The following is a 14,329-nucleotide window of genomic DNA, read 5'->3' on the forward strand; positions in this document are numbered from 1 at the left end:
TGTTCTCCCTTTTATTTTTTTGTTCAGCTATGCTACCTTGTGTTCAAGTTCTGTCACTATTCTGTCATTTATTTCTGCTGTAAGGGCCCAAAATCCAGCTTTTACAATTTCTATTTCTCTCTTGAATCATTTGGGAACATCCTACTATGGTTCTGTGCTCTCTTGGGAATGATATTGATTCATTTTATTTTGTACTGCAATATTTATTTAGAGATGCTTGAACTCATTTAGATGATGTGGGAACTATTTTCCTTTCTGTTATTAATATCTTCTCTATAGGTTTATGTGCTTACACTCAGGTTTTTTAACTGATTTTTCTTCCTCCTGAGATTTTTAGTAATTTACAAAATTTTTTCATATTCCCTTATTGCTCACTTTCTAATTCCTTCCCATTCAGTGATAGATTCCCCCCAAGGCTGGCTCTCAAACTTGTCTCAGCCTACTTCCATGCTAAGAAATTAACTTTTCACTGTCCTCAGTCTCTGCTCTAGGTGACTGAAGGGGAAGGGAGAACCAACTTCAGATGGATGCCAGTCCTCTTTCCTTCAGGTGGTACCCTATCCTAGTCCCTTTTATTCTGTAGTGATCTGGCTGTGCACTACTATAGAAGAACATATACTACCACCCCCATTAGAGCAGCCCCCCACTTTCCTATACCTCTAATCCTCCTGAGATGAGTTCTATTGTTTGTTGCCACAGAATTGTGAGAAGACAGAGGTAGACAAAGGGGTTTCTGATAAAGACAATAGCTGTAGCAAGGGAATTCCCAAGTGAATCCTAAAGCACAACCATATGGGTGCTATTGTGTAGCTCTGCTAGATCATGGAGGCCAGTGGGGGAGGGAGGTATTAAATGAGTACATTAGAGTCTAATTTAGGGTTCTTAGTGTTTTAGTCTTTGCTTTATCTCTTGTGCATAATTCTTATTCTGGAGAAGTTTGAAAGGATTTAAGGACTGAGAAAATGTCTAGTCTGCTACCTTTTTGGCAATGTGGCATAGAAGTCTATAAAGAACTCTAAATGCCAGAGTTTATAGTTAACAACGAGCCTTTGGAGTTTAGTGTGTGTAGGGGCCAAACTTAATATGGGGAGAGTTAATTGGGTGGCTCGCTGTAATATTGGGGTTCAGAAAATAATGAGGGACCTTTAAATCCAAAGTTTCCTCCCCTCTGAACTGCCTTTTTTAGTGATTTCTCCCAGGCCAATAAGAAAGGAGCTTAACACCTTCTTTTCCACAAACAAATAAGGTTTTATTTAATGGGAATAAAATACACAGCAAAGGTGAAATTAATAAAGTCAAGGACAAGGAAATAGGGAAAAAAGAAAATGGATAATCTCCTTGAATCTAGCAAGAGCTGTCTCGAACCCAAATTCACTTTCAGCTCAGCTAATTCAAAGGGCTGGATTTAACTCACCACCAGGGGTCTGTAATTTCTACGGGAGTCAGCAGCCAGTCTCTAGTCTGCTCCGAATGCTCCTCCAAGGCCAGAGAGAGAGCAAGAGTGAGTGAGTCACTTCCTGTTGGGGTCCCTTTTTCTACTTTTTCCTCCCTCCCCAAAAGGGGAGGTCCTTCAAATAGTGTGGCTGAGACCGGTTCCCTGTTGATGACGCAGTCCACAGCCTCTGAGGACACCTCTTCTCAGGGCTGGCCAAGTTTAAACTAGGTGGCTGAAAATCTAATCATCTTAGTAGTTTATCATTTATGCCCAATTCAAACACTACTAAGTCAATCAAGTCAGACCCTTGGGCATCTGCCAAATTCCATTATTCTACTGTGTATGTGTGTTTGTGTGTGTGTGTGTGTACAGGGTTGGGCGGAGTGACATGGTCAAATCTTCACTTTGGGAAAATCACTTTGACAGTTGTATTGGACTAAGGGAAAACTTGAGGTAGGGAGATAAGCTGGGAGACCATTAGTTGAGGGCTTAAATTAGAGTGATGGCCATGTGAGTGAAGAGGAGGACACATAGGTGAGAAATATTGAGGAGACAGAAAAGAAGAGATTTAACAACTGACTAGATTCATAGGGTGAGGGGAGCCAGGGATAACTTTGAAGCTACAAATTAATTGTACTATTAATATCAATTATTGAGAAAATCAATGATGATAAAAAGCTACTGTGATTTGGTAATATCTTTAAATGAATTTTTATATTATTAGAGTTAGTCGTACTACTCATATCAATTATTGAGAAAATCAATGATTACAAAAGCTACTGTGATTCAGCAGTATCTTTACATTTTTATTTTATTAATCAAAATATCTACTTGCATTTGAAAAGAGTAATATGTATGTGAGGGAGACAGTATTGTGTCAAAAGAAGGTATGTTCACTTAGTTATTATACATATTGAGTCTCTCTACATATTTTGTTAGAGCTAGAGATTGAAATGACAATCTTGTGTGCACATGTGGATTCACAGACTCCTTGTTCTGAAAGGCTGAAGGCTAAAGACCTCTGGGTTCTATGAGGTTATTACTCCATAGAAAGTTCTTTCTCCATAGTAAGAATTCTATAGAATCCAGAGGTCTTCAACTTTCAGCCTTCTGCTTGGGGACCACTGCACTAGACTATCCTGCTTCTGTGAAGGATAATCCTTAAGGCATAAAACAGTATAAGACAATACAATCGCACACACCCTCTACCTCACACTATTAATTAGTTTAGAAAAAATATTTAAAATGTGTATTAAGTGAAATAATCACATAGGAAACAATTGGCTGTGATCATTCCATTTGCCTTGCTAGCATGGTACAGTGGAAAGGACATAGAGACAGAGAATCTGGGTTCAAATTCCAATTCTGCCACTTACTGCCTGTATGACCTGCCCAAGGTCTCTGGGTCAGTTTTTCTATCTGTAAAATGGAGAGATTGGACTTGCTGAACAACTCTAACTCTATGAGTCAAGTCTATGACCCAAAAGCACCACGGATAACTAGTCTGATGACATCACAGTGGGTTTTGGTAGTAGTACACTAAAAGAAGCATGGAGAAACCACTCTGATTGGGACAATTCCTTATAGTATCATACTTATAAATGCCCAAATACATGGTATAGTACTATATAAAGTCAGGAATGGGGAGAGATTGGGTAATCTGGGGTAGAAAGAGAAGGCTTCATGGAGAAGGTGAGATTTCATCTGGACCTTCAAGGTTCAATAAGATTTGGCTAGAAGAAATGAAAGATGAAGGACTTCTAGGCAGAATAAAATCATGAGAAAAGGCATGGAGGAAGGAATGAGCATGGTGTACCCGGGGACAGTGAGCAGACCGGTTTCACTAGAATGGATGACACATATTCTACAGTAGTGGGACAAAAATAGTTTATTATATTTACAAGCTCAAGAATGTACTAGAAAGTAGCTGCTCTGAGATATATTGGTATAGAGCTATGACCTCAAATAGATTCTGACCAACTCCCTAGATATTGATAGAATTAATAAAAAATGTGATGCTTATTGACGTTACTGTCCCACTAAGTGGACATATGGCAAGAACATATGTGGAGAAACTATAAAAGGGTATGACTCTGGGAGAGGAGCTGAAACAAATGTGGTGATAAGGAAACCTCAGCAAAGCCAGTTATTTTGGAGAGTAGGATACTTGGGCCTATACGTGAAACATCATAATAAGCAAGATTCATTTTATCCAGGTATTTATCCAAAAGGAAGGACTTTTAGCTGCCTGCCACAGAAACTACAACATAATTAATATCAATGGGAGGTGACTAAAGCTTAACCTAAGTAATTAAAGTCTTCTTCAAGAATGAAGGGCAAGGGGGCAGCTAGGTGGCACAGTGGATAAAGCACCAGCCCTGGATTCAGGAGGACCTAAGTTCAAATCCGGCCTCAGACACTTGACACTTACTAACTGTGTGACCCTGGGCAAGTCACTTAACCCCCATTGCCCCGCTAAAAAAAAGAATAAGGAGGAGGAGGAGGAAATAAAGGGAAAACAACAACCAATATTCTGTGAGAAAGAGCGGCCCCACTAGTAAGCTCCAATTGGGCAATGCAGTTTCCTCTCTCCCTCTCTCTCTCCCTCTTCCTCTCCCTCTCCTTCTCCCTCTCCTTCTCCCTCTTCCTCTTCCTCTTCTTCTCCTTCCTCTGTCCATATAGGAAATCATATCCTTACCGGTGGATGCTTTGCCAAAAGGAATATAAGTTTAGATTGCTTAAAACTCACAAGATGTCTGGAATTTTAGGGCCTAGATTTTTTAAAAGGACCACACCTTAACCCCAAATCACTTTGGCTCTCATAGACTGGCCAACAATAGGTCCCAACCCAAGCCTCTTTGGCTATTAGTTGGCCTCTTAATGGCTTAGAGTGAGAGTAAATTGCTTCAGTTTTGGCCAGAAACCCTGAGGGCCTTCCCCTTCCAGACTTCCTTCATTCCTACTTTCATTCTTTCATTCCTTCGTTCCTTCCTTCTTTTTTTCTATTGATTCATTCATTTATTTGCTTGGACTATGTAAAAGAGGACATTCTTTGTCTCACTTCTTACCTAGCCTTATTCATTGAATGGGAATTGCCTCAGACAAACTGAGACCTGAGAAAGACCTTGACTTAAAAAAGGTCAAAATCTTCTACTGGGGGTGGGGGTGGGGGGCAGCTAGGTGGCGAAGTAGATAAAGCACTGGCCTTAGATTCAGGAGGACCTAAGTTCAAATCCAGCCTCAGACACTTGACACTTACTAGCTGTGTGACCCTGGGCAAGTCACTTAACCCTCATTGCCCCGCAAAAAACCAAAAACAAAAAACCCTTCTACTGCATCTGGGGCCATTTTCAGTCATTCTGATGTGTATCTTGCCCTGACCCAGATGGCTCTAAAGGAGCAAGTGAGGTTGGTGACCTTGCACAGCCCTCCCTCACTTAACTCCAATTCAGTGCAAGTCATGACATGACCTCCCGATGTCATGGTCCTCTTTGAGAATTAAGGACAAACAACAACATATTCTTACTTGTATTATACTTATCTATAGAGGTGTTTTTATTTTAATATTTTTGGTTTTGGAAAAATATTTTCAATAAAATATGTTATTTATGTTAACATATAATTGGTTTATTGTTGCTATTTAAAAAATAATGAATTTTTTTTTTTAGTGAGGCAATTGGGGTTAAGTGACTTGCCCAGGGTCACACAGCTAGTAAGTGTTAAGTGTCTGAGGCCAGATTTGAACTCAGGTCCTCCTGACTCCAGGGCCGGTGCTCTATCCACTGTGCCACCTAGCTGCCCCCAAGAATGAAAAAAATTTTAAATTGTTAGTTTCATTTATAACATGTTAAATAGTGGTAGATATGACCTAGATAAACAAAGGTGCTTTTTAAGAATATAAAAGGGACTTGACACCAAAAAGTTTGAGAAACTGTGCTATACCACATTGTTTCTCTAGTGCATCTGTTATTAACTAAATAAGGTCTATGAAAATGGAAATTGTCCCAAATTATTCACTGCCTCTGGCAGTCACTTACAGGGTAACCACAGGTAGAATAGTAGGATCTTTCAAGATAGTGCCTTCTGTCTCTTTCTTTATACCTCACAGGGTGATAAAAAGTGAGCTCATAGCAGTTGCTTAAGAAATAGTTCCCTGGTTTCCCTTGCTTTAGTCACTAGGTCTATGAGCTCAGGTTTCTAAGGGGAGTCTTAGCTGTTAAAGTCTATGCTGGCTACCTGCATCCCCTCCTGAGGGTGTCCCAAAACTCAGAGATATAATTTTTAGAAGGACCTGATACTTACAGAACCTTCTGAGCAGCTAACCACGTGTCCAAATGTCTTGTTGTACCTGCAACACACTACGGGCTCCTTGTGAGAAACCACCAGGTGAGGCTCAGGGCGAGCTCTAGTTCATGCAAAACAAAATTAAGTCATGAAAAACAGAACCAATCTGTAGACTTCCTTCCACCATCATGTTTATCTTGTGGTTTGCCCTGGGTTTACCCTGGAAGTGGGTTATTCTTGGGTTACCCTGCCAGCCATCTCCAAAATGAACTAGGAAGAACTGGGAACTGAAAAATTGCATGATTTTGGTATATTGTACTTGGTAAACAGTCTGAGACAAAAAGCTGAGTTATAACCCTTCCCTCTGATCTGTCTTTCTAGATAGAGACAGAGATGGAGAGACACAGAGACAGAGGGAAAGATAGAGAGATGGAGAGAGACAGAATATGTGAGTGTTTGTGTATGTCTGTATGTGTGTCTATGGTAATAGAGGTAGGAGATCACCACATTTCCATTGTATCTATTCTCTTGCAGATCAAGACTATGCATAGCCAAGAGTTACTTTCCTCCTCATTGACACAGTGCCCCACTCTCTCCTTCATTCTCCCATAAATACTCGCTGAATTCAACTTCACCCCGATTCACTTATTTTTCCACTCTTCAACTTTTTCCATGATGTTTCCTTTTCTATCACTGTGTTCTGTGTATAAACCAAGTCCCTCTTATTCCCCTCAACTAACGCTTATTCCCACTAGTATTGCATGTCACTGTGTCCTGACAAAGGCACTGTGACCACCAACAGCTATGACTCAGTCTTTGTTCCTTCTTGAAAAACTCCCATCCAGAGTAATCTTTCCATTTCTAACAACCATATATCAGTTCTGAAATTTCTTCCCGACTCCATAAAATAGACTCACTGAATAGCAATCTCTTGTGAGACTAAGCATATTTGGTGCTTGTGAAACTCTAGGGAGACTCAAAAAGTGATTTCCACAGGGATCCAGGGCAAGAGTGTTGTATTGACTAAGAAAAACCAGCCAAAGATTTGAGCAAAATGCCAGACCAGAAAGATATGCTAACCAAGCAAGTTTTATGTTAAGAAGATATGATTTTAAACATCTTCTTAATCATTAATAATACCTTGCATATCTATAGTCCTTTAAAGTTTGCAAAGCATTTGTTATGGGCCTAGCACCCCAGAAGTTCTCTGGGCTACATCAAAGAACCTTCTCCTTGAGAAACTAAACCAAAGGACAGACACACCTAAAGAGATAAGTGGAACCAGATCAGGACTGAGCTAACTCTGGGACCACCACCCTTCATTCCAGTCTCCCCCACCCCAGGGGAGATAAGATTAGGTGTGGCTGCTGCCTTTGTGGCATGAGGGGGAGAGAGATACCTTGAGAGATCCGCAGCCACCCCTCACCCAACTCCCCCAGCCACCACCAGTGGGGATGGTTCTCCCTCAATAAGGGAAATTTCCACAGTCAGATGATCACCCCCATCAGTCCTCTATAAAACTACCTGTCTGTCTCGTGCTCGAGGAGATAGGTATCTCAGAGCCACACCTCTGTGCCATACCTTCTCCCCATAAGAAGTCCTAGGATTTCTCTCTTGGTTTCCCTTCCCCAGCCCCTAAATAAACTATTATTTTATCCTAATTAGATTTGTGTGCAAGGGGATGTAATTCTTTAAAGAGGAATTCCCAAGTACCCCTTACCCCTATCCCAAACCCCCTACCCTATTTCCCTATAACATATTTTAATATGCCATCTCATTCAATCCTCCATCAATTTTATAGATGAGGAAACTGAGGTGGGGAAGAGTTAAGTGACTTGCCCAGGGTCATACAGACACAGTAGGCATCTGAGGCAGAATTTGAACCTTTGACCTTTTTGATTCCACTTAGCTGGGTAGAGGGTAAAGATCTGAGGAGCAGAAAAATAAAAGCCTTTATATGAGAAACTGACCCATGAGTTATACCAGATATCTATAAGGAGGACATTAATGGAAAGATTGCCACAAGAAGGTCCACAGTAGGAATGTATCACTAGTGAAGCCCAAGGAGAGATTGATGGCCAGAAAATAAACTCAGGATGAAGAATGAAGAGAAGCAATGCTCTTTTAGTCTTGGCAAGTTACCAAGACAGTAGAGTTGGGCTCATACAGGGCATGCGCAAACTGTAGCAAATAGCAACAGAGACAAGGCAACCTTGACTGATGTTCAGGAAGGAAGAGAGGAAACAAGCATTTATAAAGTACCTACTATGTTCCAAGCCCTGTGCTAAGAGCTTTATAAATATTATCCCCAGAAAATTTCTGGGAGGTAAGAGCTATTATTATCCAGATTTTACAGCTGAGGAAACTGAGGCAGATAGGGGTTAAATGACTTGTCCAGGTAAATGTAAGGTCAAATTTGAACTCAGATCTTCCTAATTCTAAGCCCAAGGCTCTATTCTCTGCCATCTCTCTGCCTCAACTGTTTAAGTGGTATTTGGCCAGGGGTGAGGGAGAAATTCTCTGTGAACATCATCAGAAGCAAAGAGAAGAGAAGGCTCTTTATAAGATAATATGATCATAGATTGAGAACTAAAATGAACCTGAGAGGTCACTGACTCCAACCTTCCCATTTTGCAGATAGACAAAGTGAGGCCCAGAGAATTGCTCAGGTCGCATAGCTCATGTCTGAAGTAAGATTCAAACCTTGGCCTTCCTAACTCAGAGTCCCGTGCTCTACTCACCATACCACACTGTCTCCTAAAACATATAAGGACATGAATCCAGGAAGAGAATCGTCCTTGAGATATGTTTGTGTCAAGTCCACTCTTCATTGCTGGCCATAGCTATGTATGCTCAGTAAGATATATAATACATTAGTTTCCCATTCCATTACTTTTTTCAGCTCTGCCGGGTCAGGATGGGAAGGCAAGTCTGGGCCCCACAAAATGGGCATGACCACCACACCCTCATTCTCCCTTTATGAATCACTAACTTCATTAGCATGTTGGACCAGATGATCTGTAAGGGCGTATATAGTTCTAAACCCTCTAAAACTATGGTATAACCTTGGGGGAAGGGGTAGGACTTTAAGAGGGGCTGAGCAATCTACATGAGTCCCTTCTGTTGTCCCGTCACAATTCCTACACTAGCACTGGACCTAAAATCAGGAAGACTTGAGTTTGAATCTAGAATCAGACACTATGTGACCTTGGAAAAATCACTTAACCTCTTGTTTGCCTCAAGAGTTTCCTCATCTGTAAATTGGGACTGATAAGATCATTCCTATTATGGATAGCATCTACTTTCCAGGATTATTGTGATTATAAAACAAGAATATATCTGTAAAGTGTTTTGCAAACTTTAAAGTGCTATATAAATACTAGTTGATATCTGATTACTAATAGCTAATTACTGAGCTCAAGGTTCAGACACTCTGATGAGCTGATCCTTCTTATTTCCCGGCCCCATTATGAAAAGATGGATGTGGTAAGAGCACATTTATTTTTGAGCTACAGAACAATATTAGAGAGGGTAAGAGAGGATATGTAGAGAAAGAAGAGCAATTGGACAGGGGAGGCATGAGGTTGAACGGGAAGTAGGAGTAAGATGGGGGTAAGGGGAGAAACAAGGACAGAAAAGTTTAGGCAAAAAAACAAAAAAACCACCAATGGTCCTCCAACTTTGAACACTGGAGACTGAGGCTGTGTCCCAATGATGCTGAAATAAGGCCACTTTGATCCAAAAAAATCAATCAACTATCTGCTAAATGTCATTAGCCTGCGGAATAGATTGCCTAACTGAAGTTTTTACTTTTTAATGTACCCTCTTGACATCTGGGTAGTCCCTAGCTTCCAGAACTTATACGAATGGTGATTTAGTAGTTAGGCAGGAGGGGCTCTTCTGATAGGAGCCAATTAACATCCTTGGACCATGAGGAAAGAGCCTGTACATGAGATCGGCTGCTATTTGATTCTTCTCATCTACAACATTTAGCCAAAGAGGTACTCTTGAACAGAGCCATAACTGGCATTGGGTGAATAGGGCTTTGTCTCAGGGTGTCAATATCTAAGGAGGGACTAAGGGAAGCCCCTGAGAAGAGGTTTCCTCCTATGGCCTGGTCTATGCTGCCACATGGCACGACAACCCCTGGGGTTCTATTTTTGTGATACTATTCTCCAAGCCCTAACCCCTTTCCTCCTAACCTTCTTGCAGATCAGGGAAAGACTCTCTGATCTACCTCCCCTATTGCAAATGTACTTACAAAGAGACTGCCTTCTATGCCACCACCGGGCATCCCCACATAACTGTGGTTGTTTTTCTTAGGTGAAAGAATTCCTAGTTATTTCTATTATCTACATGATCACTTGGCCATCCGATGGGTGATCCCTTTGGGCTTACAATATGGCTTCATACTGAGGGATGAAGACAAGGATAAAGGAAGACAGGAGGAAGACAGACTGAAGGCCTCAGAAGGGTAGAATATGCCCACTATCCTCTGCGGGAGAACTGACCTCTTTAGGCTGACAAGCCAAGTCACATACCTCATCCTCAGATGCAGGAGAGAGACAGAATCTGTGGCAACACATAGTGCTTTGATGCTGGACAGGTAGTGACAAGCTGTAAGTTCCCCTTGGATGCCGCTGGCTTTGGGGCAGGCAGTGAACAAGCAGTTGTGGTTTTCTAGATCCCAGATCTGGGTGGGGAGACAGAGGGAGAGTGTCATTCAGAGCCATATGCCCCCGAGGGGGTGTTCATCTCAGAAGCAGGCACTTGGTTCCTGGAAAGGCCCCCACTGTGTTTCAGGCTTATGCAAAGCAGCCATCTGTTGTATGGTAGAGGTGAAGGTCTAGTCTCTGTCATAAATTTGCATTTGTAAGCCCCCCTATCCCCCCCCCCAAATCAAATAGATAAAAAAATGTCCCCTAAGCCCATGTTCATTGCAAATTGAATAGACTTCTGGGATCTTCAGGGAATAACTCCATTTTCCATCCATGTTCCCACCTTTTCATCCCAAACTCTGAAGAATTCTTTTGCAACACGGAGACTGCTAGGGAGTACTGACATGTATGCCTCTAGTTCAATCAAGGAATTAACCAGTGCCTATTACGTGCCAGGCACTATGCTAGGCATTGAGCATATCAACACAGTGAATGGAACAATGGCTACTTTCAAGGGACTTACATTCTAATTGCGGGGGTTCAGGGAATAATTAAGCACCTGAATATATATATATATATACATATATATACATATATACATATATATATATATATATGTATAATAAATATAAAGAGAATAAGTACAATAATTACAAGGCAATTCAAGATGAAGATTCAGTAGGCAATCTCCCAGGCCACACATGTAATTTTTCATCATAAAGAAGTTATTAGCTGATAACCTGAAACTCTGGGAAGGCTATTAGTGTTTTCTTTCTCTTTAAAGGATTCTGTCTGGAAATCCTCGATGCAAAAACAGGGTACCTCATCTGACTACTTTCCTCAAACAGACTGGACTATTAAAACTTGATATATTCTGAAACTATGTTTTACATGACTGCACATGTATAATCTATATCAAATTGCATGCCTTCTCAAGATTTTCTTAAAATATATGTTAAAAATGGTGTTCACATGCAACTGTTACAAAATAAAATATAAAAATAAAAAACTGGATATATTAATTTTAATTATTCCACTCTCTGCTCTCTCTCTGATTCAGCTTAACCAGCTGAATCTCTTCCCTGAATACATACCGTACTCTCATGCCTGTAGGCTTGTGCTTGTGCTATTCCCAGCTCCTGGAATGTCTTCCCGCCTCCTCTTTTCCTATTGAATTTCCATCCTTTCTTTAAATATCAGTTCAAATCGACTCCTCCAGAAAGCCTTTCCAGGTCTGTCTCTCCCCTTCTCCCCACCCCCGACAACTTTCCCCTTCAAACTTCATATACCACCTGTGTTTTGTAACTCTCTGATGAACTTAGCATGGTTACTCTTGAAATAGCCAGTGGATTGGTACAGACTATCACACTATTGTCTAACTATGGGCAGAATGGGGGTCTAGAGTTAGGTCCCTGGCTTGTCCTCAATTCTGGAGTGTCAAGGGAAAGCTAGTACATTGTAGTTATTTGTGTTGTCTTATCTCTATGCAGAACTGGAAGCTCATTGAAGGCAATAACCATTTTTAGTCTAACTTTGTATTTTCCCCCAGTGTCTATCTGTCAATAAAATATAAGCTCTTTGAGGACAGGGTTTGTTTCATTTTTGCCTTAGTATCGTCATTCCTGGGATCTGCTAGCACAGTGTCTAGAACATAGATAATTAATAAATGCTTGTTGAAGGAATGAATGAATTGTAGGTATTTAATGCACATTGTAAATATCTAATAAATATTTGTCACAACTGCTTACAAACATCTTTTAAAATATAGCTAACAGTAGGAGGAAGATATTGTCATTAATCAAATTAAGGTGATTATGAATAACATTTTATAACCTCAGAGTACTATATAACTTCTATTATCATTTTTATTATTACCAGTCATTTACACTTTGGTATGAATTAGCTCAAGAGCTGCTTTCCTTAGAGCACTGAGGAAATGAGGGTTTTGCTGAGATTGGAAAGGAGACCATTTCAGAGTAGATGGTATTGCCAAGGGAAGACAGGCCTAGGGGTGTGGTGGTGTCACAATGGGCAGCCCAGGAGAAGGAAGGATTATCAAAAGTAGTGAGAAAGGAGCAAAAAGGAAGTAACAAAGATAAACAAAGTTTTGCCTGTGATTAACCTTAGTTATTCCAAGATCCAAGATCCAAGATCGATGTTTGAACAACTCAGGAATGTTTTTTTTTTCCTTTTCTCACCCCCTTTCCTATATGGTAGCTTTCTTTTCTGTTGGTATCTTTGTGGGCCCAGAAAATACCCAAATAGGAACTTAAGATCATAGATTTAGAACTTGAAGAGATCTAAAAGGCTATTTGGTTCCCCTTCTTTCCCTTCCCCTATTAAATAGATAAGAAAGTATAAGAAATTATTATTTATAACCAATATCTTGGGGAGATTCGGTACTCTTCCCTTTTTTCAAAGTCCTGACTGCACCCCCCCCCCCACATAATCCAAAGTCCTTCTTAATGAGATTAAATTGACTCTCCTCGATCTTGGGCAGGCCCATCCACCCTTATGAGAAATTTATTCTAGGTTGGAGAAGCTAATTGTGTTCTACTCAAGCTTGGGTGGAGAAATCTTTTTGTCTAGATCAGAAGGCCTCTCTGTGCAGGGAAGGGTCACTCAATCCACCAAAGGGTATACATTTTTTGAATTGATAGTCCAAGGCTGGGGGTGGTCTGGTACAGGCCTTCATTTTAATATAGCCTACTTTCAAACTAAGTTAACCAATTAGATTTGAATTGCTGTTTGATAAATCACCTAGTGTTTCAAGGGTTTATAAGCTATGAGACCTGCCACCATGATTGTTTTTGATCAGAGAGAGAGAGAGAGAGAGAGAGAGAGAGAGAGAGAAAGAGAGAGATGGCTAGTGACCATCCTTTTATTAATAACCTGCTGGTCTTGTTAATAAAAAAGATTAAATTACTCAGAAACTATGTCTCTCCTAATTTTTAATTTTCACAGAAGTTAAGGACCAGGAAAGCAAAGGGACTTACTCATGATCACATGGGTAGGATTCTAACCCAGATCTTCCTATTCCAAAATCATTGTTACATGTTGCAAAACAATAAAGTGAAACTAAAAATTCAAGAAATTGTGTTTACATTTAAGCAGGCTAAGAGCACTCAGGAAGCCCTTATAAAGGTTTCCATGAATTAGGAAAGTAGAACATATGGACTGAAAAAGTAATTTTAAAAAGCAAAGATGCCAGATTCAGCTGTTTGGGCCTTCTATGATTAATGTGTATTGAATAAGAATAATATATTAAGCAGCAATTTACACACCATATTTCAAGGATATGATTTCAGTGTATTTTAAATACATTGTAGGAAGTGATTCAAATGTGCCTGAATCATCCTAGGCATGATGTTAATCTTGTAATGATGGATACAGATTGGGAAAATATGGAAAGATACACGGGAAATAAAGTAGAATATATGACACCTACCCACACAAAGAGTTTTCATGACTGGAGAATGAAGGCAATTTGTGGGAAGAATACACTTCTTTGGAGTGTTTTTTAAAATGAAGCTTTCAAATTGAAAGCTGAAGGAAATTCTTAATGCCTTTTCATGAATTTAATTTTTAACGATCCTTATCAAAACAAAGTTTGCAAATCTTATCATATTCATTATGTTTACCCAAAAATTTGAGGGGGAAGTGGGGCTCCTCACTGTTTCAATGAATATGTGACCTAGACAACTAAATTTAGCTTTGTTATATCTCAGTTTCGGGCAGCTAGGTGACTCAGTGGACTTGGAATCAGGGAGATTCATCTTCATGAGTTAAAATCCAGCATCACTGGGCAGCTAGGTGGAGCAGTGGATAGAGCACCTGCCCTGGAGTCGGGAGTACCTGAGTTCAAATCCGGCCTCAGACACTTAACACTTACTAGCTGTGTGACCCTGGGCAAGTCACTTAACCCCAATTGCCTCACTTAAAAAAAAAATCC

General features: G+C 40.3%; 1 protein-coding gene across 1 annotated transcript in view; it reads right to left on the reverse strand.

Moving 5' to 3' along the window:
• LOC122747801 (WD repeat-containing protein 49-like) overlaps window positions 1-14,329 on the reverse strand; it is a 118,389-nt gene that overhangs the window by 61,349 nt on the left and 42,711 nt on the right. The window contains exons 6-7 of the mRNA XM_043993629.1: window positions 10,261-10,412; window positions 5,738-5,840 (exon numbers count right to left, since the gene is read on the reverse strand). Of these exons, the coding sequence (XP_043849564.1) occupies window positions 5,738-5,840; window positions 10,261-10,412 (255 nt within the window). The remainder of the gene's footprint in view (window positions 1-5,737; window positions 5,841-10,260; window positions 10,413-14,329) is intronic.

Source organism: Dromiciops gliroides, chromosome 3 (genome assembly GCF_019393635.1).
Source record: "Dromiciops gliroides isolate mDroGli1 chromosome 3, mDroGli1.pri, whole genome shotgun sequence".
NCBI lineage: Eukaryota > Metazoa > Chordata > Mammalia > Microbiotheria > Microbiotheriidae > Dromiciops > Dromiciops gliroides.